Source organism: Lotus japonicus, chromosome 6 (genome assembly GCF_012489685.1).
Source record: "Lotus japonicus ecotype B-129 chromosome 6, LjGifu_v1.2".
Taxonomy (NCBI): Eukaryota; Viridiplantae; Streptophyta; class Magnoliopsida; order Fabales; family Fabaceae; genus Lotus; species Lotus japonicus.
In genome coordinates this window covers 30,002,320-30,027,019 of record NC_080046.1, presented here as the reverse complement: position 1 = coordinate 30,027,019, position 24,700 = coordinate 30,002,320, and the positions used below count along the sequence as shown (strand labels likewise).

Here is a 24,700-nt window from a genome sequence, read left to right as displayed (position 1 = left end):
TACATAACGGTTTTTTAATTTCCGTTTTTTTCGTATTAAAATCGGAATTTAAATTCCCGTTTTTAATAAAGTGGGGTGCGAAACCCAATAGGTGGGGTGCCAAACCAAATTCCCTAGATAAAAGAAGGACGATGAGCACATATCCTTGAAGAATTTGATAAGCAAAATAAAGAGAAGTCACTAGTTATGACACTATAAAATCCTCAAAGAAAATTTTCAAGAGAAACTTTAAGAGAGAAGTTAATTCTATAATGAATCAAAGTCCCCAAAATGTACATGACTTCCTCCTTATTAGTTTAGGTACCATTTCTCATCCTAATCCAGATAAGCTTCAATGACTTTTTTCATCAAGGTAGCTGTCGACAGAAGTATTTCTTTCTTTTTCTTTAGATGAAAGAAGGAAGTAATTTAAATTACTTCATTCTCCTATTCAATGTTACTATGAATATGGGAAAAACAAACATCTCTTATCGTTCTTGAAAAGAAAAGGACACGCAAGCTCCAATGCTCAGAGCATTAATGGCCCTCCCTTGCATCGGTGATATGGAAGATTCGATTCTTCAGACGAGCGTGGTCTTCAAAATCTAGAACAGTGGGAGTGACAGTGAATTAGGCTGGTTCACAGGTTGGTCCAAAGTACATAAAAAAAATTGTTTGAAATCCTAAAAAAAAAATTGATTATAAAGTTTAAAACTACTTCCTAAATAATGTTAATTTATTGCAAATATTATTATTTTTAAAGAAGTTTTTCTCTTGTTAAAAACTAAAAACAGTTTATAAAATAAAATGATCAAACAGGCTCTGAGTGAGTCTCCACTAGTTTTTGTAATTTCACCCGAATAATAATGTATGCTAAATTTGCGAATGGTATAGTTTTCCTCAGACACAATGCTTAAGACTCTTACATTACAAGGCCTTGTTATCAGAAGACCTTGTCAAAATAATGAATTGCTGCGCTGATGTATGAAATATAAAAATCGAACAACAGAGTATAATCAAATTGTAATTACAAACCTTGAAGTTGATCATGCAATCTGAACCGGCGGTTTAACATGATCACTAAAAAATTGTAAGGCTTTGATACAAGAAACACATATTTGCAATTAGTGTCTAAGATTTAACAATCAGATGTAGAGACAAACGGCAATTTAAAACTTCACAAGCTTAAACAATGAAGTAGATCACCAATAACAAGCCAGTGTCAGAAATTGACTTGACCTCAAATATGGAAGCTGTGTATCTAATTCATCACTTGATCTGCAGGAGACTTTTTTTCTTCATATAACTTTCGCATATTCTGTCTCTTAATTCCATTTCTGAAGGAAGTGCTTGCTAGACATGGTTTGTCTTTGTGGAGTAAGTCCAACCTTTGGGGCTCTTTAGTTTTCTTTTTTAGGTACTCTACTGCTTGCATCTGAACTGATATGACAAACAAGCATTAGCAGTGATGAAATGACAAACACAAATCCATTTCTGGAATGAATATGAAAAGATGACAAGTGCAGTATCCCAATATACCCTTCCAATGATATGTATGACTTTACACTGTATACTCAAGCGTACACAAAAAAGGAGGAGGTACAGATAGAAGCTGACTTAATTTCTAATTATCAGGGATCAACAGATTACTGGTAACTAAATGACATAAGAACAGTGAAAAATGAAAGGCAAGGAAAAGTTGATTCAAAATACAATCTCAGCCAACTTACAAGATTGAAACTAAATAGTGTATAAAAGATTTAAATTTGGGAAAAGAAAATAATACATAAAACAGAACAAACACAAAGGAAATAAATAGAAGCAAGAATGCAGCAAGGCGGTCCAGTTGACGTAGTATTGTTAGTCTTCATAACAGTTGTATACTTAGTTTAGTTAGTCTATATAAATTACATTGTAAACAGAATTCATTCAATCAATTGAATACAATTTCATTTGTCATTTTTTCCCTAATATCTTCTTAGCTATAACACGGTCCTAATTCTTATTACTAAGTGAACTATAGGGCAAAAATATGCCTTTATAGACCAGGGCATTCTGCTTTAACACCACATTACAGCATAAATCACACAATTCTACAGAATCTTGGCTCCTATTTGCAACCAAAATATTTTCTGAGTTTAGAACAAATCATTAGAAACTATACTAAAGTACAGATGCAAATTTAAAAATGGGTGATGGAAAGTGCAATAGGACCAAACAGTTGCTGCTAAAAAACAGCTGAGATTTTGAACTCACATGGTCTGAAAATGGCTCCTACGTACTTAAATAAAAAATTGCCTTAAAGATTCAAATACACAGAAGAGAAATGACACGAATCTTCAATGCAATGGATGAGAATTGAGAAGATACCCGATCGTGAAGCAACTGAGGCCATTGCACAGTTCCTGAGCCTTGTAATCTCGCTAACGACGTCCTTCAGATTTTCAGAATCCGCATCGCTTCTAGTCTTTTGAACATCATTATTCGCAAGGCACGATAACGCGTTTTCACATGCCTAATTGCCAAACAATCATTAAGCATACCGCAACAAAGTATACAAACACAAATTTCAAACCGAAAGATAAATATTGTGACAAAAACTAGAGCTAAATCAGCCAATGTATCTTCATGGAAGCCCAATTAATTAAGTACACACTAAACTCCTAAATTAGGTTGATAGCTTCGTCAACCATCAACCATCAACACAATACAATTTTATAAAATGGATTCAAAACTGTGCTAAATCCGTTCCAATTAAACAGAGCAGTTGTTAGATCTCAAGTTGCAGATTATTACCTTTTCTGCAACAGCGTGAAATCCATTGTGCACCGCGTCCTCCACAAAATGCAACCACTCCACCGGCGAAACTTGTAGCCATTGACAGCTAGCGGACTTGATTTCCCGCAGAACTAAACCCTCGTATCTCAAAGCCAGACAACTCTACAAAATTGGAATTCAAAAACGCAAAAGAAAGGGGAATAAAATTGAATCAGCACATCGTTGATGAGCGTGCATTGTTAATTTGAACAAATTTTGATCCACGAGATGTGAATTAAGACATCGTTTTCGGATTTGTGAAACTCGGAAGCAGGAGAAGAAGTACCTGTAGATCTCCAACGAGAGCGAAAGCGCGGACGAAGAATTCGAGAACGAGAAGCTTCTCGTGGAGAGTTTTTGCGGCGATTGAGCGGATGACGGAGAGCGATTCAGATCTGAGGAGTCGCGTCAAGCTGGATCGAACTTCGATCGACGAGGTCACGTCCTTGGAGAGCAAAAGCGATTCCAGAAATTGAAGCGTGGCGTTGCCGAAACTGCGAGAAATGAAATGGAGATGTTAGCTACAGAGAGAGGGGAAGAAAGAGAGAGAGAGAGAGAGAGAGAGAACCTTCTGGTTTGGATTAGGGAGCGAAGGAGGGAGAGTTGTTGCTCTGACATGGCGGGAAGGAAAGGGAATTGGCAGTTAAGGGAACGAAACTCGCTTTTGAAATTTAGAAATGGTCAGGGTTGGGCTTTAGTTAGCAAACATGTGACCCATATATGTGCATAATGTTTGGGAATTTTTGAAGTGTGAGTAATAATTAAAAAATAAATAAAGAACTCTCACATTAAAAAAAAACTAATGAATAGTTTATAAGTGAAATAACGCATACACTCATTGCATTCGACTTTTAGATGAAAAATGTTGTGTCATACTGTCATTCACTAATGTGGTAAACTCCTCATAAAATGTAGTTATAAATAAAAAATATATTCATGATCATGCCCTCTCAAGTATACTCTCTCACACCAATAAGACATAAATCAGCCACTATATGAATATTTGCCATGCTAGTGAAAGCTTCCTTCGTTCCTCCTACTTGTGACGTGAGCAAAGCTTATAGCCCTTAACTTCTTAAAGAGTAATGATACCAATTTACAAATATTAGTCCTAGTTTTTCAACACCACAAATATCTGAAATCGCCGCAAATATTTGCAACGGTTGAAAATCGTCGTTAACATGTGCATAGGAAGGTGTCCGACGAAATTGTAAGTCTCTCTATAGCTTTTGTTTCTTAAATATAACCTTAAGGCCTAAGGTGTCACCGAAGTTAGAGTACATCCTCTAACTAGTGATTTTTTCGGCGCTACGAAGGACGTGATCTACAACCCTAAAAAGGCTTGAAGATAGGACGACGTCTAATACGCGCCACATTGGAAAGGTTTTGCACCATATAGCACTAAATATTCGAGGTTATACTGGAATTTCGTCGATATTTAGTGAATTTCAAAAGAGGTCGTTGGTGTGAAGTATTTTCGCCGAAAACACATGCACCACACATGAAACCCACCACCAGATATGTCTTCCTCTACATTTCAATAGTTTTTAAAGCCCCCCATATCACCTACAATGTTCATCGATTTGAATCAACCCGATGATCTAAACCAATTTAATTGGTTCGAATTTGCTTAGTTAATTAATTCACATCACCTCAAACCCAAATCAAACCAATTATATTCGTTTCTTAGAGTTATAACACAATCCAAATTCTTTTTCTAGTGTTTTTTTTGTTACAGTAGGAAAGAAAACAACAAACAAAAGAAACTAGCTAAGAACGGCCTGACATAGCAGGGATATCACTGTTGGTGGTGGTTGAGACCAGAGCTTCCAATCCCAATTCTCATTAACAGCGAGCTTGGCGAGGGCATCGACAACCTAGTTCCGTTCCCGGGGAACATGAGTAACAGACACTCTCCATTCCTTGTTTAGCAATGCTCGAATAGCTATAATATCATCTTTGTGCCAATAACTGTCCACGTCCCTGTTGCTTGTAATGATTTGTTGAGCTTCCAAGCAATCTGTTTAACAAGTAACAGATTTGATTCCCATCTCTCAAACATGAGTCAGGCCCTTCTTCATTGCCAAGAGTTCCGACTTGAGAGCATCACCGCCACCTAAACTTGCTGCAAAACCACAAATCCAGCGGCCAATTTCATCCAGAATTACACCTCCGCCCCCCATTCTATTCACCTGGGGGTTCCAGCTTCCATCAGAATACAAAATAACAAAATTTATCTCGTCGGATGCTTTTTCTAGTGTTTTCTTTGCACTTTCAATTCCAACACTAATGAGGACGTTAAAATAAAATGTTCGAAATCTACGTAACAAATTGACCAATATGTGAATGAAATGGGTTGTCTAAATGACCCATGAGAAAATTTGAGTTAAATAACTCATCATCCAATCACATTGAAGATAAGTGAGTTGGAATTTCTATATTTTATTTATTAATTTATTTACAACTCACTTATCCCCAATATGTTTGGATGATAGGTTATCTAACCCAAACTTTCTCATGGGTAGTTCTCATTTTTCAACTTTTTACACTTAAAAGCAGATGATTTAACCGTTAAATTGAGTTTCTATCCTTTTAGTGTGGAGTACAAGTGTCATTTTACATTATCCGAGAGGGTCATGATTTCTTGTGGGAAAATCCCTCATATTTTCTCATGTTAATATTTTATCTCTTCAAGCACGGGCGCACTCGGGCATCCCCCCCCCCCCCCATTGTGTTTCCTTAACAATTTTTTTTAGTAATACATCCAAACTGAGAAGGGAATAGAAAAAAAATGAATGAATTCATTATGTAACGTAATAAGAAGGTAGAAATAAAGAGAATGTGTGAGATGTCTGCATATCATAATTCTTCCTTTATATTCTTTTCTTCATCGGAAAATTAGAATTCTTTCTTTATATTGCATGTATTATTTATATTATTTTTCCACACAATTTTATTTATTTATTATAATACAACTTATCTATATGTATGCTATCTTTACAACATACAATTTCTGAATTTGTCATTGCTTATCTCTCTCTTTATATGTATTAATTAAATATGGGTTGTTGGAATAACAATAAAGTGAGAAAGACTTAACAATATTTCATTTAACATTATCATGTGTTCATTTGAGAGAACACGATATACACTTTTAGAAAGACTTAACATTCATGCATAGTTGGGTGAAAAGTTCACTTGTGTTCAGACCAAAAAAAAAGTTCACTTGTATGCTGCTTGTAATTGAAGAGACCTAACAAGTATAAAATAAATATGAGTGCTAGCAATACTCACTTTAACAATCTATTTTCAACATTATTTCATTAACTACTTGAAATTCATGAGCCCCATTAAATTGATTTTTTTTTTATAATTTACTTCATATTTGTAGTGAATCTCAAATGAATTTTAACCAATGAACGATAAACCTTTAAAAAAAATTGTTAAAGTGAGTCTCGTTAACCATTTATTAATATAAATCAAGACTACATTCTGCCAGTATATAAAAGTGTTGAGCCTATTTGGTAAGACTTATCCTTATGTAATTACTCAACTTATTTAACTAGCTTAAAAACTCTTTTAAAATATTTGGTACACGAGTTTGTTTCATTAAAACTTTTTAAATAAACTACTTGAAACTCAGAGCTTATTGAATGTATAATAATTTTAATAAAAAATTGCATCACTACTATATGTATACATTTTAAAAAACATACTAACCCATAATAATGGTATTTCATCTCCTCTACAGTTAATCGTTGTTGTTTGTTACTTAATAGTCATTGTCGTGCTCGACCACTTAAAAATCAGACAAGTACGTCATTTTATGTTATTTTACAATTTAAACTTATTCACCAAGTAATTTTGTCAAACACTTTCAACCTCAACTATGGAATTTAAAATTAACTTTTCCGTAAACTAATCAACAAAATGTTAATGCTATATTGAGTATATTCTTTGGTTATAACCACGTATATCCTCTTTGCACAGACATTATGTTCAAACCAAAAAAAACTTCTATGACTATCAAAAGTCAAAACTCTCACTACCAAGTACACACGCTTCGGTTGTGAACACCCCCACAAATATTTCTCTTCTAGTAAAGATTTTTTTAATCAAGAACATTCAATATACATTGTTTCTATTCATAGGTCTTCGCAATTTTAAATATTTATGAACTAGTTATTAGAAACATTTTTTAACAAACATTTCTTGAAGCAACTATGATATATGCTTTCTACGTACTTTCTCTTCCTTACATCACTTATAGTATCTCTCATGTTTCTCTCTCTCTTCTAGGTGTGGGAGTGTGGAGTGTCGACAAACAATGTTCCATCTTTAAGTGAATGAAACTTCACGAGTCATGATTCACACACACCTTCAGCATTTCCTGTCAAACACATTTCATATCATCTATTTCACTCTTTTCATTTCTTATGTCTGTGGAGGTGTAAAAAAATTGTAAACAAAACATTATTCAAGAATTCACCATAAAGTTATGAAGTACTTGATTCAGCCTTTTTACGAGAACAACTCGTCAAACTATTTGGAATTTTGGAATAAACTTTGGCGTACGTGTGTACAATAAGTTTACAAAATACTTCTATATCAATCTACTTAAAAATCTTCCCATCACTACACTTCTCAAATGCTAGATTGCAGATAAAGATTTGGGTTTAATATAAGAAGTTCTCCAAATGTTCTGATCAAATGATTAAATACAAACTGAGGGATAATTACCAAATTATGTTTACTCTTTCCAACCTTAGTATTTGCTACAAAAATGAGTTAAACCAAAGACCACGTGTATATTACAGTCAAGAAAGCTCCGACACACGATTTAAGAAATAATTATTTTCATCCCATGAAATCATCTTAAAGACTTCAACAATCGACAACTGCTTAGCATTGCACAACCACTCATGGCATCAACCTGCAAGCACCTATAAAGCCAAAGAAAGCCTAAACCGAAGCCACGTACAGCCCACCTAAAGTCCTAAACACCGAGGGCAAACTCCAATAGCTAGCTTTAATTACCAATGAACTAAAAAGAACCTCGATTTATATCCAATCCGCTTCTTTTATTCTTTCAAACTTCATCAATCTCACTAGTGAACTTATCGGATTTTTCATTTTGCAAAACAAACTCACAGACATCACATGGCTTTTACCTTGAGCTGCTTGGCAGCAGTTTAAACAGTTCAAATCTGAACTTCTCAAAACAGTCATCAAGTAATGTAAGGGTATGTTTGGATATTTAAAGAGTAGAATGGAATAAAATGGGATCAATAAAATGGAGTGAGAATTAAGTGACCATTCCACTGTTTGGATAATTTCATGATGAAATGGCGAAAAATGGTCTCGTTCCATTCCATCTTCATTTGATACAGTCCAAACAGTGAACCAAATATGATTCCATTCAATTCCTTTCCATCAATCTAAACATAGCTAGTCCGACAAAATTTTATTAAATTACAGTGCCTAGCTTTCCAACTGGCTAAGAATATAAAACTTGTAAAGAAACGATTATAAACACTTGACAATTAAGTGCAACTAGCAGCCTGAATCAATACTATCCTGGCAAAACAGACACTTGAAATACAAAATTTAGGATTTATTGATCCATGGTATTATAACTGAAAAAACATTGAACATTCAACTATTCAAAGCCAGCAACATTCTATTAAGTAATGTCATAGATTGCTTGCACCACATGCCACATGGTATGAGCCATGGATGCAAGCATTTGCCAATTATCCACATAATGACACATGGTTTAATTTCCAAGCAAGTATAAAGCACGTTTGCATGAAAGCAGCACTCACCTGAAATAATCAACCTACCTTAGCAGCAAGAAATTTGGAGACTATCCACTTGCCTCTAAAAAAACATTGACATGATTTAATTAATCCCTCTGACTAAAAGACAAAACCCACCAGCTAGTTATAAACAAAAAGGAGCGAAGAGGCCTTGCTCAAAGTAAGTGAACAACCTACCTCTTTGCATCCAGTTCAAGAAACCAGCCAACTGAAATAACAAACCCCAGACCACAGTTCATAGTACATAAAACTTTCAGCGTCGAAGCATCTAGTAAGGACGTGAACGATTCCCGCTATAATCACGCCTATCAGGACCAGAATTGTAATTATCTCGGCGCCTATCTCCACCTCCACCGTAGCCACCCCTATTGCCCCTATAACATAGAACCAGGGTAAATAATCAATTTCAACTTCAAAAGGATAATACAAATTTCACATGGAAATATTCCAACACAGAATATAATCAATTGACATACATGATCAAATATGTAATAAATATGCATACCAATTAAATGTTAAAAATTCAAAGTACAAACAAAACAAAGTTGCCACCCCATTGTTTGGATAATGGACGGAACGAAATGAATTATAACTTTTTTATTCCTATATTACCCTTTCTTATATTTTTTATTTTGGTTTATGCATATGATTTCTTAAATATAATTATCAAATCATATCCTCACTCATTCGGCTCCAGAAATTAAATTATGTGTAGTATGATCCACTTAGAAAGCTGATTATGGAGTTGTATACTAGATTTAATAAGATGAAGATGTAACCACGTACAGCATATTGTTATAATCTTGTTACTTCTTTTCCACATATATTTCATATTCTACTGGGTATAAATGTTCATGTTCTGTTCACTCTTTTGTTCCTGGGGTTTGAAATTCTCAGCTTTTACTGGGCATCTTCAACAAGATGATCTACTGCCATTTTGATTTTACTTGTTCAAACACAAAACAACAATGCAGTATAATAAATTAATACACAACAATTACTTGTGCAAGGTGCAGTTGCGTGAAGAACGAAAGAACAATTTTTAAGAAGAATGTGTAAGATGCAGAACAAGGAATAAGATAATAGAATGGGTAAAACTGCAAAATTTATAATGTTTTAAAAGAGTGAAGCTTTGGTTCCATTCCATACCCCCCAATTTGGGTGGGAAACAAAACGGGGGGGATTCAATGGAATTGGATGGTATGCATCCTACTCCTTTCCATCCCACCCTTCATTAACCTACCCAAACAATGGAACATAATAACATTCCGTCCCACCCCATCCCATCCCACCCCTTACCACCAATCCAAACATAGCCTAAAAAACCAAATCTGAAAGCAATCATTTCGCTGTTTTTATTATTTTTTTTGATTGGAAGGCAAGGAGCTCAATATTCCATATTTCACATATATTCTTGAAGTGAATGAGAATCATAATGAACATGCATAGAATTTTATGGATTAAACATTTGAACTATTATGAAACATAACACAAGTTATTCCAAATCCACAACATAAACAATATGCCACTGTCAGCACTAAATATTTCAACAGGATTCATACTCAGACAAATAGAATCAGACAATCTTCAATCTTAAATGCATACCCCTGGTTAAATGCAGGCCTTGGTGCAGATTTTTCTGCCATAGTAACACTGATTTTGTGACCCCTCAAATCATAATCTGAAATAGAAGATTCAAGATTAGTGTCTCTTTATATCAGAAACCATATACAAATAAAACAAGAAAAGTAGCTAAATGGAGTACTGTTGTAAAAACCGCCAGCAGAATGGGCTGCAGAGGGATCTTCATAAGCAAGGCAAGCGTCACCCTTGTTGTTTCCATTTTCATCCGTGTAAATCTTAATGTTCCATGGCCACTGATCTTTATAACCCCTCTTCTGCTTTATTCTTCCAACCTAAACAGTTAAAAACACAACATGTAACCAAATCTCTAGCATGTAATCTGCATTTTAACAAAGAAGGGAGGCATGATAACATTTCTCCAGGCAAGCATAACATGATTAAGCATAGAGTAAAGATAACATGATGCACTGATATAGATACAAAAAAACATGCTTGTATGATAACATGCGAGGTTCTATTGAAGAGGCACTGTCATAAAATTGAGAAATATAGCTTGTGCAAAAGTCAACAGATCAGAACTTTACTTGTCCAATGCCTCCAAAGAGATCCCTCAATTCTTCAATAGTCACATCTGTTGGTAGGTTTGATATGTAGATTCTAGAGTTGTCACATGTATCCCCACAATTCTCATCACACTGCTTCACCGTAGCTGGGGACTCAGCAGGAGCTACACCAAATCCACCCCGATTACCAGCTGGAGGCCCAGACCTACCACCACTCCGTGCATCACCTTGATTATCCCCACCATAACCACCCACGCTACCCCCGTATGAAGGAGGATATGAATTTGGTCCACCAGTATAGCCTGTAGGTGGAGGAACTGCATCTGTTCCGTAGCTTGCATTCCCACCATAAGAAGGTGGGTAGTTTCCACCAGCACCACCACCATATGATGGGGCAGTAGGAGGAGGAACTTGACCATATCCACCATCATCCCTACCTTGACTACCACTGAATGAACTCCCCCTATTGCCCCCTCCACTTCTACTATCATTGCCCCTTCCACTAGTGTAGTCATTACCTCTGCCTCCATCATAGTTCCCTGATCTACCTCCTCGATTATTCCCATATCCCCCACCTCCACCACCACCACCGCTTCCTCCTCTGATATAACCACCACCTCCACCACCTCCACCGCTTCCACGGTCATTGCCAGTACCACCAGTAGGAGATGGAGCACCGCATTTGTTACATTCAGTCCTTCTTGCAAAATTCATGTTCCCACAACTATATATAAAGAAAATTTGAATCAGATACAGAAAAGAAAGATTCAATAGCAGTATAGTATGGACTATTCAATAAACAAAATATTCTAACGAGTAAATCACAAACCTTTGGTTTGGGCAACGCCAATCTCCGTCTCTACCACCGCTACCACCACCGCGGCCGCCACGACCACTACCCCGATCTCCACCTTGAAAACCACTACCACCTCCTGAAATTCAAATTCAAATCAAATAAGAACATGATATAATTGAGAAAGAATCAAAGAATTTGAAAATCTGATTGAAGGAAACTACAAACCTCGTCCACCATATCCACCTCCACCACCGTAACCTCCACCTCCTCGACCGCCACCGCCGCCACCGCTTCCTCCCCTTCCTCCATAGCCTCCGCCATCGTTGCCACCACCATACCCGCTCCTTCCACCATAACCTCCACCATCGCTACCACCATATCCTCCGTTGCCACTGCCTTTTGCTCCATAACCTCCACTGCCGTCACCAGCACCAGCGCTTCCTCCTCCGTAGCCACCGCTACCATAAGCATCAACTCCACCGGCACCGCCTCCGTAACCACCGGCAGAACCGTAGCCACCGCTAGCTCCGTAGGACGGTGGCGCGCCGCCGTCTTGACCGTACCCTCCTGACATGATTCGATCTAGGGTTCGCAAGAGAGAAAAGATAACTGATATTTTTTTGGCAATCTAGAAGATTGCAGAGTAATGTAAAGAATGGAGAGTACAGTGAAATGGACTAGGCAGTACTCGAGGCCTTAAGGTTAGCCCAACTCTTTATGGGCCTTTTAATTCGAGTAAACAATAAAATGTGCATCATTGCAAATACTTTTCACAAAAAAATAACTACTATATTCCCTTCTAATCTCTTTTTTTTTTATCGGCAAAGAAATGCATTATTGAGAGTACAAGGGGTACTCAACCCATAATACAAAGAGCAAAGAATAAAAGAACAAAAGAAAAAAATACAGACCCCAGTAAAAATAACAAACAAATGAAGCCTACATGCTACCAATCCTCACCCCAATTACATAAACGAACCTTCCACTGACCAAACTCAATTAAATAACAAACAAATGAACAGAAAGAAATAGAATACTAAACTTTACACACTACTTATGAGAGTGAGATGTGAACGCTTCAGTAATATACTTGCTTCGTCCCTAATTATAAGTTAAAGTTGAGACTTATGTTTTGTCACTAAATATAAGCTAAAGTTGTAAAAGCTAATATTTCTTTCCATATTTATCCTTGCATTTATTGGTAGTGGAGCACTATTAGTAGTATAATGATTAAAAAGTGTTATCTTAAATAGGGGTAGACATGGAAAGTTGTACCTTTTTTTTGAAAACCAATGCATCAATTAAGACTTTCTTAATAAGCGTGATTTTTACAACTTTAGCTTATAATTAAGGACGAAGGGAGTATATGTTATGGATGTGGCAAGTTTGATAGTTTGATCATGTGTTTAAGGAATGTGATCTGAACCCATTTTTGTATGAGGAAGAAGACTTGAAAATTTTTCTATATGGTCCAAGACTTACACTTTGTTTGGTAGAGTGAGGTTTGGATAGAGAGAGATGGAGAAGAGAGAGTTAGGGGGAGGAATGATGAAGTGTGTGTTTGGTAGGTGAGAGGGTGGAGATAGAGGGGAGAAAAAGTGGTGGCCAAATTGAAGAGAGATTGAAGAGAGATGAGTGAAGGCTTGATTTACACTATGTTTGGTAGCATAGAAATAGAGAAGAGATTGAGGGGAGAGAGAGATAGGAGAGAGATTGGAGAAGTACCTTTGTTTGGTACATGAGCACTGTAGCAAAGAGAGAGATAGAGGGTGGAGATTTTCACCTTTTTGTTCTCTTCGCGTTTTGCGAAGAGAAATGATGGCTGCTCCTCCTTTTTTTTATTCTGTGCATTTAGTGGCGGTTAAAACCGCCACTATCTGCATTCTGACACCACTTTTACTTTTCATTTTCCGTTTCTTGTTTTTAGTGGCGGTTTAGAACCGCCACTATTTGCATTCTGACATTAAAAAAATATTTTAATGAAAAGTTAACTTTTTTTCTCTCTTCCACCTCATTATTTCTCTTCCCCCTCTCCCTTATCTCTATCATACCAAACAACCTCTAAATCTACTCTATTTCTCACATATTTCTCTCTACTCAACTTCTCTCTTCTCTACTCTCTCTTCTCTATCTCTCTCTTCTCTACCAAACGGAGTGTTAGGGTAGTTAGGGGTCTCTCTCTTCTCTATCTCTCTTCTCTTTTTATCATACCAAACAACCTATAAATCTACTATATTTCTCACATATTTCTCTCTACTCAACTTCTCTCTTCTCTACTCTCTTTTCTCTATCTCTCTCTTCTCTACCAAACAAAGTGTTAGAACTCCTTCTAGAAAAGGAGGTATTGTCTCTACATATCGTGGGGAGGTGTTTAATAAAAGCTTGAAGGAGGAGGGAGTAAGGAGGGCAATAGGGCTACGAGTGTTGATGATATAATTTGCTCATTATCAAAGGTATGTGTAGTAGACGGGGTGATTTTTGTTGTGGAGGTGGACCAATTAGTAAATCCGTAAACAAATTGAACAAGTACATTATTAGAATTCTAGTATAAATAGGAAACCCATTGTAATATTTTACTATCAAATTTGATAATGAATGAATATTGGAATCAATTTCTCTACTCTCCATTTCGCTATGTTTGGGATCCCATTGAAGAAATCCATGTGATTTCTAACATGGTATCAGAGCTCCAATGGAGCTCACCGCCACTTCCGTCGCCGCCGTCGCCGAGTTACGAGCGCTTCCTTCGACCTGCTCGCCGTGGCTTCAAGCGCTGCCGCGGCAGCACCACTGCGAGATTATCTTCCTTCAATTTCTCTGATTTGATCGCTGATTTTGGAGACATCACCACAGGTTCATCTTCTCTTTCGCTGTTCTCTGATTCAGTCATGAGCTCTGGTTCGTGTTCAACGTTCTCTGATTCGATGGCCATGGCTTCTGATTCTCTCATGGTGCAAGAATCATTCGTGAAGGTTCAAGATGAGGATTATGCCTTGCATCCTCCAGTTCCTCTTTCATCTGCGTGCTTTGATTCTGCCATAGATGAATCGATTTCTGAGAAGATTCTTGATCATTTGCCTGTTTCTTTCTTCGCTGATCGAGAAATCAAGATTCCGGCGTGGAAACCGGCGATTGAACCTTTCAGTTTCGGCACTTTCAGCAAGGGTTTCTTTGGTTCTTCATTGCTACTGGATTCGTAGCTTAATCCAGATTCATCTTCATCTTCGGCGTCCAATGAATTGTCTTGTTCGTGTTCGTCGTCGATGAATTCGTTTGTGTTCGAAGCCATTGCTTCTGATTCTGCGCCAACCACCGATCCTGCTGTAGCATCTTCTTCTGTTTCACATCTTTCCTTCTTTGTCGATCGAGATGTTCAATTTCCGGCATGGAAACCTGCCACCAATGCTTATGTTTTTGGAGATTTCAGTGAGGGTGCGATCAATCTTGAAGCAGATTCGTGTCTCATGAAGAATTTGATCACAGAGGTAATTCAAATCCTTCTTTCATTCAAAGAATTTCAATTGTCTTGGCTAGGATTATTGAATATCTCTTTTGATTGGAAGAATGATTCGAACTTGTTGCTTGAGATTGATGGTCCTTGTTTTCGCACACCAAGTGTTTGTGGAAATTACTCTGAGATAGTAAATCTTCCTAAGAAACTTTCATTTGATCCTGGAGGATTTTGGGATTGTTCACATGTTTTTTGTGAAAAATCCTCAGAGATAGCAAATATTCAGTTTGATCTTGATGGATTCTTGTGTTGCTCAAAAGGTGTTTGTGGAAATGATTCCCAGATAGGAAATCAGTTTAGGAAAATTCCACTTGATCCTGGTGAATCCAGAAGTTGTAGACAAGCTGTTTGTAAAAAGGTTTCAAAGAAAAGAGCTGATAGAATTGGGGTTAAGAATGGTATAGACTATGTCTTTGTTCACTGCAAGTTCATTCTTCCACAAAAGACACCATCGTTTTGATCAATTGAAGTGTGAGATTAATATATCAAATTCATTCACTATCAAGTTGAATTTTACTAGACATGTTCTTGAAGTCTTCATATTGCTTCATACAAAGACCTTCTTCCAAGGCTCTTTTCTTCAAATTCAACCCATTTTCATTGTGTGCAAGGATGCTGATGTTGTTGCAGTAGTTGACATGTTGTGGTTTTGGATGGCATGGAAATTAATTTGTGATTTGATCAAGCTGATTACTAGTAGGGAAATATATTTGCATCAGTGGAAATACAGCTTGGTATACCTGAGAAGAAAAGGAAAGTTGTGGGAGTCAATTATAGATATGGTCATGAAGATGATAGCATGCTTGCTGAATCAAGCTTTTATCAGAGAAACCAGACATGTGTCAAGAATTGCTCACAAATTGACAAGTTCTTCAGTTCTTGTCTATATGAGAGCTTGAGTTCCAAGAGCTGCAAGAAGGGACTGAATAGCAAACTCAAAGGCATTAAAATAAGATCATCTTTTCTAAGGGAGAGACTGATTCAGTACTTACAAGATCTTGCTACTCCAATTAAGCTAGAAGCCTTCATCAGCATGTTCCTATAGAGATTTTCTGTGATTCAGAATTTGAAGAAGAAAATGCAGAAGTTTTTTTTAGTGGCTTATCAGAAGCTACAGGGTGGTCATCAGCTTGGATTCTCAGTTCATTAGAGATTGAATATGCTACAGAACCTTGTTCAGATTTCAGAATTGGGTGCTTCTCAAGGTCTTGAGTTAGGACTGAAATTGTCCAAAAGTGCTGATTGTTTTTGCCTTGTTGCATATCCTGTGCTTTTATTCTTTTTGTTGTTGTTTTTAGCTTTGCTTTGTTTTTGAGTAGTTATGTTTTCAAGCTGGTAGTGTTAATTCTTACCACTTCCAGCTTGCGGGGAGATATTAGAATTCTAGTTTAAATAGGAAACCCATTGTAATATTTTACTATCAAATTTAATAATGAATGAATATTGGAATCAATTTCCCTATTCTCCCTTTCGCTATGTTTGGTATCCCATTGAAGAAATCCATGTGATTTCTAACATACATGTTGGACTCGAGCTGGCGTGTTGATTTGGGTTTATTTAGTTGGACACAAGGTGATTCGGTTCTGTTCTCAGGTTGGGGGTGGACACCCTATGGCACCCAAATCAAGCCGACCACACAACCTGTAACACTAAAATAGTAAAAACCCATCTACTCACTTTCAAAAGTTTCACTTGCTGCCTTTCATGCTTACTTTTTAATGTGCCTTTGCCCCTTCAATTGCCTCCAGATCCTCTTCTCTTAATGCCACTGCTCTATGCCTCCATGACTCTCACAACAACACTCTCCTTCTCCTTTCACATTCCTCACAACCCACAAACACTTTCGATTGCAAGAACCACCCAATTGATATCCGCCATAGCTTAAATTGCTTTGAGGGTAAACGCGGTATAAAGCTTTGATAAGCATCTTGGTTACCTACCACCACCATGGATAAATCAAAAACCTAAATTTTTTATTTTGTAAAAAATGTGTCTGGAAGAAGGAAAAAGCTCAAGCTCTATCTCATGGAAAGAGAAGTTTTCAAGTTCCTATAGTGACTCTCAAGTTTCACTGGTTCAATGACACTCAAAGTAGATATTAAAAAATAAAACAGCTTCCACCAAAAAAAAATTCTTTTCTAAATAAATATATTGGCCGTCATGACATACCCTCGCCTCTACATTGGGGGCACTAGCTAGTGCACGATCATACTCACATCTATATATCTATTGTCAATCATGAACATTTGTGACTGATTGTGATGATTATCACTCAATTTCAGGAGATGGCCATCTCATATCAACCACATGCAATTGATTAACTAGAAATGTATGCGGTGAATAACCATGAAACAGGGAAACCAAAGTTACATCCTAATTCCTGAATACCTAACCTGCATGAATAAATTACCTGAGAAAAAAGTGATAACCATTTTAATTCAACAATAGACATCTACTGTAAAAATATCCTCACCTTTACCTAACTGCCAAGAAGGTTGTTACAAGTAAAATCATCCACTGGAAGCTGCACACCCTGCTAGATTCAGCTTGTGAAGTGCGAATCTCAATCGGAAACCTGCAACGATCCATGGACGGATCAACGGTGGTGATTAAACCAAGACCGCCAAAGTCACAGCTTTCTGCTGTTTGATCATGCTGCTGATAATAACTGTTAAAAGCATATGATATGTTACTAGGCCAGCTGATGTTAAAACAAGATCCACCAGGAGATAGAGCAGTACAATCAGCATTTGCACAAGCTTCTGAAGCGCTTGCAGTTGCATTAGACAAGTCTTTGTTGTTGTTCACAACACACCACTTAGAGGAAAGATACTCAACATTTTGAGCATTCACAAGACTCTTTGAGCCCTGGCCAAGGTCCACATGGTACTTTGCTTGGCCATCAAAAGTGAACAATCCCCAATGCCTCTCAAAGTTTCCGGCAGCAATGCTCCTTTCGTCCTCGTCAAGAAGGCTTAAAATGTATGTTTCGGGCGGTTGCTGATGCGGCCTGAGCGGGGTCCCCGAGCTTCTATGAAGATGGTTTATCAGGCCTTTCATGAATGTTTCTGCTAGGTATGAGCTTGCATTGGCAGATCCATCCGTCGGCCAACCAATCTTCGCCACAACAACGTCCATGCTAGGAAATCCAACTTCTGATAATGCAGCAACCACTGTATCGTAACTCAAGTCGAAGCTATTTTTGTATGTTTTATGGCTGAAATTACGAGGGCGTGCAGTTTCTTTAAAGAGGAAAAAGTCCAGTGAGGTGTTTTTGGTTTGAAGGAAGGTTATGAATGGAGAAATGGTCACAAAGAAAGGGGATCCGTGCTTGTCAAGAAATGAAAGGAGCTGAATCATGGTTTTGTTGAGGTCAGGCCTGAAATGCACTTCTGAGGAGAGGTTCGATCCTGACTCGAAACTGTCAAAGCTACATGGAACCACTACTTTCACTCTGCTGTCCAGTTTAGCTCTCTTTAAAGCTGATTGAATGTTCATAGCAGCTCCAATTACAAAGGGATGAAACTGTTCACCATAACTTTTAAGAAACGGCTCATCACCAACAGCAACATATCTGCACAATTAATTTTTAGAACCATATGGGGAGTGAATCATACTTCAGAGAGATAGCCAGTTGTTTCAACTTTGAATTCAATTAAAGAAAAAAAAAAAATCAAGAGTGCAGCTCAGTTGATCTAGCCAAACTGCCAAAGCATGCCACCTAGAGGAATTTCTTCAATAGCTTGTTCTGATCTGTTAGCTGATTAAACTCTTAACAAAGACAAAGATGAGACAGACCGTCTTACCATTCTGATCTGTTTACTATGAAAGACTTCATGCCAAAATATCATGACAAAATTGAAAATCTATCAAATATTGGAAAACATACATGGGCAGAGATGATAAAAACAGTTACACAATCCTAGACAAAAGCCATGTTCTCTTTCATTCAGTTCACACTAAAGTTGTTTGCACCAATTAGCATTTTTGTTTGTTTCCTTATATAAATTGCACCCCCTTCCGAATTCAAATATGAAGCAGTTATGAAGACAAAATGAAGGGTTATATGCTTGTTTTACAACTACAGGGGAAGAACCATAGATAATAGATTATGTTATAAAATTGCTTTTTAGCGTAGCCCTTAAAAGTGTATCACCGAAGCCTAGAGAAAAATTAATTTGATGGAAACAGAGAAAGTAAGAGATGGGTACAATTGAAACAGCCTAAAAACAAATCAAGTTTTTATGCCAAGGCTGCCGGCACATGTTTGTAAATTATTTAGGCAGAAAAGAAACTACACATTTACAGCAGCAGCATATCTAGACCCAGAATGAATTCTAAGATAAGACCTTTTCAAATTTATTAAAATAATTTTAATAAAACTATTATATTTTACTTTGAAATTGATATTTTTGGCTTTTCGAGATGTAAAATTAGGTACCATGTAAAGGAGATTGGTTTATATTGGAATTTAGAAAGCAGAAAGACAGCATTTGAAAGCATCACTAACGCTAACCTGTCTTTAATAGGTGCTGAACAATTAGATAATAATCAATGTTTTGTAGACTTTCATATATTCTAATGTTTATAATATTAAATAATTGAATATATGAACTTTAACTAAGGTTAATAGGATAAAAGAAGTCAACTAATAAAAGAGTTAGTTAAGACTTAAGATAAGGAGCTTATTTTTTAAAAGGTAAATCTTTACTTCTAATGAGAGAATATTACCAACTAAAAATACTTTTTGGGGCAGGGACTTCACTTGCTCAAGGGCTGAGTCAGCCCTCAGCATCAGTATTCTCAAGTTTGCAAACCAGCATTTCATGCTCATAGTATGCAATCCTGAGAAAGTAGTAATGTTATTTTGTTCAAATATACACTCTTCAAAGAAATGCAATATAAGTAACATATAGGATCTCTCAACCTGTTTCTATCTCCTTTTATGGACTAGCAAGATACTTTTGAGTTTTGACAATTTTATTTACAGAGCACATCACCCAATTCAAGTTGCAATATGTAGTGAATCAAGGGAGCTAGTGCAGAAAAAGGAGGGTGAGCAATATGTAGGCTTAATGAAAGAAGCAAATTCAAGAAACCTGGCTGGCATGATCTTATTTTCTTCCTAGTACATGTTTCAAGTACATGTTATAGCATTCTCCATTTGTCTATTTTCATGTTCTTAATTTAAGCTATGAAAAATCATATGGTTATTGAGAAACTGTTCAACTGTTTGACACCTATGGCGTTGTTCTCTATAAATTTACAAAACTTCATCACACACTCACTAATTCTTGTTTCACTCATCATGACGTCATAAAGGGCCAGAATAACAAATATGAAATTGAAAACCACCCTTTAGAATGATAGAATGTTCAGGATTTTAAGTCAACTAAAACAAAATCAAAATCAAAAGTCAAACAGGCAACCATAACCATGAATTGAGAACCAAACTACTTATAAAAAAGGAAAGTATTAACTAGAATAAGACTGCAAAATGGAGGAAAAGTTGAGCAAATTAAGAAAAGGGGCAACATAGAAAAGCAAGAAATTTGACATACTCAATTCGAGCTACACTTCCCCCATTGGAAACATAGCGGGTTACATTATCATGTACCCAACTATCCGCAGCCTTCTTGGAAGAGTTCAAGCTTCTGAGCAAAATGTTAGGAATACCCACAGTGACAGCAACATTAGACCCAGAAAGAGCTAGAAGAACACTAGAGTTGGCATCAAAGAGCTTAACTTTGTTGATGTTGTTGGATTTCAAGAGCTTCACAACTTTGGGGGCTGGTAGAGGGTGAGAAGCCTCGGTGCCCCAGTTCACACCCACAGCTTGAGCTGCACAGGCCATGGTGGAAATGGTTAGGAAGGTGAATGTGACGAAGTGAGAAATGGTGGGCATTTGGGAGTTAAGAGAGACAGTGAGGTGTGTGGATGCGTTGGTTCTGAGTTCTGAGTTTTGATGAATGTTGGGAAAGGAGGGGAAAGGTGTAAAAGTGAAATCTTTGAGTCAGTACTCAGTAGCAACATTTTGTTTGAGGCTTTGAAGCTAACCTGATAAGAGCATCTTTATCCATCACACTCACTAGAGTATTTACATTTCATTATTTACAATTCCTCATAGTGTCACATCATCTAAATCATTTTACTAATTTTTTATTACAACCTAAAAACTCTTAAAAGTTTTTCTGGTAGATCCCACATTCAACTACACACTTACCAAATACAATGGTTTGTTTAGAGGGGGGTTGAATTTTGTTGAGGGTGTGTCGTGGTTGATTGAGGTTTGTTGAAGATGAGGTGGAGGAGAGAAGTGTTGAGAGGAGTCAACAATGTTGAGAGGGGAGCCGGCTGCCACGTGGTGACTTCAGATTGGGGAACGACAGGCGCGTGCTCTCCACACGCAGACAAGGCGCGTGGGAGCCAGAAGGAGGAGAGAAAAATTGACGGAAATCTTTGAGTGTGACACGTGGCTGGCTTTGATTGGGTCGCTGGATTTTTATCATTTTTATCTTTTGAACTTAATTATTTCATCGAAAAAAAAATTTAATGGAAAAATTTTTTTAACCAAAATTCATGATTTTTTTCCTCTATAAATAGAGACTTGGTTCGTTTGATTTGGACACAGAAAAAAAACCAAGTTTTTCACCATCTTATTATCTTTCTATTAGCCTTTGTTTTGAAATGGATTCCAACAATTACCATTTCAACACCCAGAATTCTTCTAACTACCCATTTAACTACTAAAATCCCAACAATTATCAAGATCCAAATCAATTTCCCAACCAACGTCCTCAAAATCCCAACAATTATCAAGATCCAAATCAATTTTCCAACCAACGTCCTCAAAACATACATAATTTTGGTTTTGCACCAAATTTCAACCAGTCATCCTTTCATCCATCTTATGGATCTATGAGATATCCATCTTATATGCCAATGGTGAATGAAAATTTTTCGAGTGTTGATGCACCTAAATTTCCCGAATTTTCAACACAAATGACTCTTGGTGGCATGACAGCTGCTAATGAAGTCACTCCAAATCAAGAGGATTCAACTCCTAAGAGTAAGAAAATCCCGTCACCAGCATGGAACACTGCACAAAATTTGGTGCTAATTATTGGGTGGATTAAATATGGAACAAGCAGTGTTGTCGGAAAAAACCAGAAAGGAGAAACATTTTGGAGAGATATTGCTGAGTATTGTAATGAGCATTGCTCATTCGATCCTCCGCGCGATGGAGTTGCATGCCGAAACCGTTGGAATTATATGAACAAAATACTGGGCAAATGGATTGGCGCTTATGATGGCGCTAAGCGTGAGCAAGGAAGCGGTTGGTCGGAGAATGATGTTTTGGCAAAAGCGCAGGAATTATTCGTAAGTGGGAAGAATGTTCAATTTAATTTGATGGAAGAATGGCACACTCTCCGTGATTAACCACGTTTTTGTAGTCAAGTAGGAGGAAATGGTGGCTCAGGAAGTAGTGGATCTAAGTGATCTCACGAGAGTGATGCATGTGGCTCAAACTCTATAGGATCAATTCCTCATCCAATGGGTAGGAAGGCAGCTAAAAAAAAGAGTAAAAAGAAAAGTAGAGAAGCTGTCTTGGAGGAGGTGGACAAAGATTAGGCTGAATTCAAACAATTCAAGAAGAAAGAGTTTGAACGATTGGAGAAGATAGCATCGGTGCAACAAGAGACTAACCAATTGATGAAAGACAAGACTCATACTAAGAAAATCAATTTGTATCTAAAGCTAAGTTCCGAAGAGCATCTTGATGACCGTAAGAAAGAGCTGTTGAAGCAGTTGTCCCAAGAGCTATTTGGAAATTAATTTCAATCGAGTATTTGTCTGTATTCGATCAAACTTGTCAATGGTGTCAAGTCTGTAGTGTTTGCTTTAATAATTTGTCAATGGTGTCAAGTCTGTAGTGTTTGCTTTAACTGTAGTGTTTGCTTTAATAATTTGTCAGTGGTGTCAAGTCAGTAGTGTTTGGCTTTAATGTATGGGTAACTGTGTTTGAATATGTACCACTCAATTCGAATCTAGTCCTTTTCCGATAATTAACTCTAGTTGATAACTTATTTAGAATCCGCTAGTGGTGTCAAGTCTGTAGTGTTTGCTTTAATAATATGTCAGTGGTGTCAAGTCAGTAGTGTTTGGCTTTAATGTATGGGTAACTGTGTTTGAATATGTACCACTCAATTCGAATCTAGTCATTTTCCGATAATTAACTCTAGTTGATAACATATTTCGAATCCGCCAGTGTCCACCATTCAATGTACGTATATATATGGACTCATAGATCCATTGATGTATCAATATCTCAAATCTCTTCCAATCTACTTCAAATTTCACAACAAATGGATCCATCAGAAAATCCTTTTGATCTCGCAACATACGTTCAAAATTGTGAAATTGAAGAAACTTATATACTCAACCGATTTAGAGAGCGTCGAAACAAAATATTGGAAGATAGGGCACCTCGTAGTAGAAAATATCTCAGTAGAGATCATGCAGCGGCAAACCAAAGGCTAGTTGACAACTACTTTGCCAATGAGCCTACATACGACGATGCAATGTTTCGTCGTCGGTACCGGATGCAAAAACATGTTTTCCTTCGAATCGTTGGGGAACTTTCAAGTAGTGATAACTACTTCACCCAGCGAGTTGATGCAGCCAATAAAGAAGGTATATCACCCTTAGCAAAATGTACCACAGCAATGCGAATGTTAGCATATGGTGTGGCAGCAGATGCGGTCGATGAGTACATTAAAATAGGAGGTACTACAACATTGGAGTGTTTACGTAGATTCTGTAAAGAATCATACGATTGTATGAGCAAGAGTACCTGAGAGCACCAACCCAAGATGACCTGCAAAGAATACTACATGTTAGTGAAATGCGGGGGTTCTCAGGCATGATTGGGAGTATTGACTGCATGCACTGGGAGTGGAAAAATTGTCCTAAAGCATGAGAAGGTCAATTTATTAGAGGGGATAAGGGAACCACAACAGTTATTCTTGAAGCAGTTGCATCTCATGATTTATGGATCTGGCATGCCTTTTTTGGATGTCCGGGAACGTTGAACGACATAAACGTTCTAGATCGGTCACCAGTGTTTGATGACGTGGAACAGGGAAAGACTCCAATTGTGAATTTCTTTGTGAATCAATGTCCCTATAATATGACATACTATCTAGCTGATGGTATCTACCCTTCTTATCCAACTTTCGTCAAATCGATTAGACTTCCTCAAAGTGAACCCCATAAGTTATTTGCAAAATATCAGGAGGGATGTCGGAAGGACATCGAACGTGCATTTGGAGTGCTTCAAGCTCGTTTTAAAATCATTCGTGAACCAATTCGCTTGTGGGACATAGCTGATTTGGGTATCATTATGAGGTCATGCATCATATTACATAATATGATTGTTGGGGATGAACGAGATACATATTCTCAACGTTGGACCGATTTTGAGCAATCTGGGGAAATTGGATCTAATACACCACAACCATACTCAACCGAGGTGTTACCCGCTTTTGCAAATCATGTGCGTGCTAGATCCGAGTTGTGTGATCCAAATGTTCATCACGAACTGCAAGCAGATCTAGTGAAGCACATCTGA

At 37.2% G+C, this 24,700-nt stretch overlaps 4 protein-coding genes across 10 annotated transcripts; 1 reads left to right on the top strand and 3 right to left on the bottom strand.

Annotated features, from left to right (window-relative positions):
- Window positions 1-315: 315 nt before the first annotated feature.
- Window positions 316-4,266, bottom strand: LOC130723873 (protein DOUBLE-STRAND BREAK FORMATION). 3 transcript variants are annotated; one of them, XM_057575016.1, is made up of 6 exons: window positions 3,365-4,260; window positions 3,083-3,290; window positions 2,776-2,919; window positions 2,350-2,494; window positions 1,219-1,419; window positions 316-584 (listed from the first exon to the last, which is right to left on the bottom strand). In XM_057575016.1, the coding sequence occupies exons 1-5, from the start codon at window positions 3,412-3,414 to the stop codon at window positions 1,241-1,243; spliced, it is 726 nt and encodes a 241-aa protein (XP_057430999.1). In that variant the 5' UTR covers window positions 3,415-4,260; the 3' UTR covers window positions 316-584; window positions 1,219-1,240. The 3 variants fall into 3 exon arrangements, with proteins under 3 accessions (XP_057430999.1, XP_057430998.1, XP_057431000.1); XM_057575015.1 differs by lacking the exon at window positions 316-584 and having other exon boundaries at window positions 942-1,419; window positions 3,365-4,257; XM_057575017.1 differs by lacking the exon at window positions 316-584 and having other exon boundaries at window positions 1,249-1,414; window positions 3,365-4,266.
- Window positions 4,267-8,389: 4,123 nt separating this feature from the next.
- On the bottom strand, window positions 8,390-12,202 carry LOC130723871 (transcription initiation factor TFIID subunit 15b). Of its 2 annotated transcripts, XR_009014376.1 has the most exons (7): window positions 11,784-12,201; window positions 11,592-11,694; window positions 10,784-11,486; window positions 10,381-10,531; window positions 10,221-10,296; window positions 8,793-8,989; window positions 8,390-8,676 (listed from the first exon to the last, which is right to left on the bottom strand). XR_009014376.1 is itself a non-coding variant. In XM_057575012.1 (6 exons), exons 1-6 carry the CDS (start codon window positions 12,130-12,132, stop codon window positions 8,884-8,886), a joined length of 1,488 nt encoding a protein of 495 aa, XP_057430995.1. In that variant the 5' UTR covers window positions 12,133-12,202; the 3' UTR covers window positions 8,390-8,883. The 2 variants fall into 2 exon arrangements, 1 of the variants encoding a protein (XP_057430995.1); XM_057575012.1 differs by having other exon boundaries at window positions 8,390-8,989; window positions 11,784-12,202.
- A 2,757-nt stretch (window positions 12,203-14,959) lies between these two features.
- Window positions 14,960-21,100, bottom strand: LOC130723872 (glucan endo-1,3-beta-glucosidase 9). Of its 4 annotated transcripts, XR_009014378.1 has the most exons (5): window positions 20,631-21,100; window positions 17,543-18,643; window positions 16,062-16,108; window positions 15,927-15,991; window positions 14,961-15,809 (listed from the first exon to the last, which is right to left on the bottom strand). XR_009014378.1 is itself a non-coding variant. In XM_057575014.1 (3 exons), exons 1-2 carry the CDS (start codon window positions 20,972-20,974, stop codon window positions 17,545-17,547), a joined length of 1,443 nt encoding a protein of 480 aa, XP_057430997.1. In that variant the 5' UTR covers window positions 20,975-21,100; the 3' UTR covers window positions 17,364-17,462; window positions 17,543-17,544. The 4 variants fall into 4 exon arrangements, 2 of the variants coding, with proteins under 2 accessions (XP_057430997.1, XP_057430996.1); XR_009014377.1 differs by having other exon boundaries at window positions 14,960-15,809; window positions 15,927-16,108; XM_057575014.1 differs by lacking the exons at window positions 14,961-15,809; window positions 15,927-15,991; window positions 16,062-16,108 and adding an exon at window positions 17,364-17,462.
- A 2,335-nt stretch (window positions 21,101-23,435) lies between these two features.
- Window positions 23,436-24,700, top strand: LOC130722004 (uncharacterized). The gene is made up of 2 exons (XM_057572595.1): window positions 23,436-23,588; window positions 24,644-24,700. The coding sequence occupies exons 1-2, from the start codon at window positions 23,436-23,438 to the stop codon at window positions 24,698-24,700; spliced, it is 210 nt and encodes a 69-aa protein (XP_057428578.1).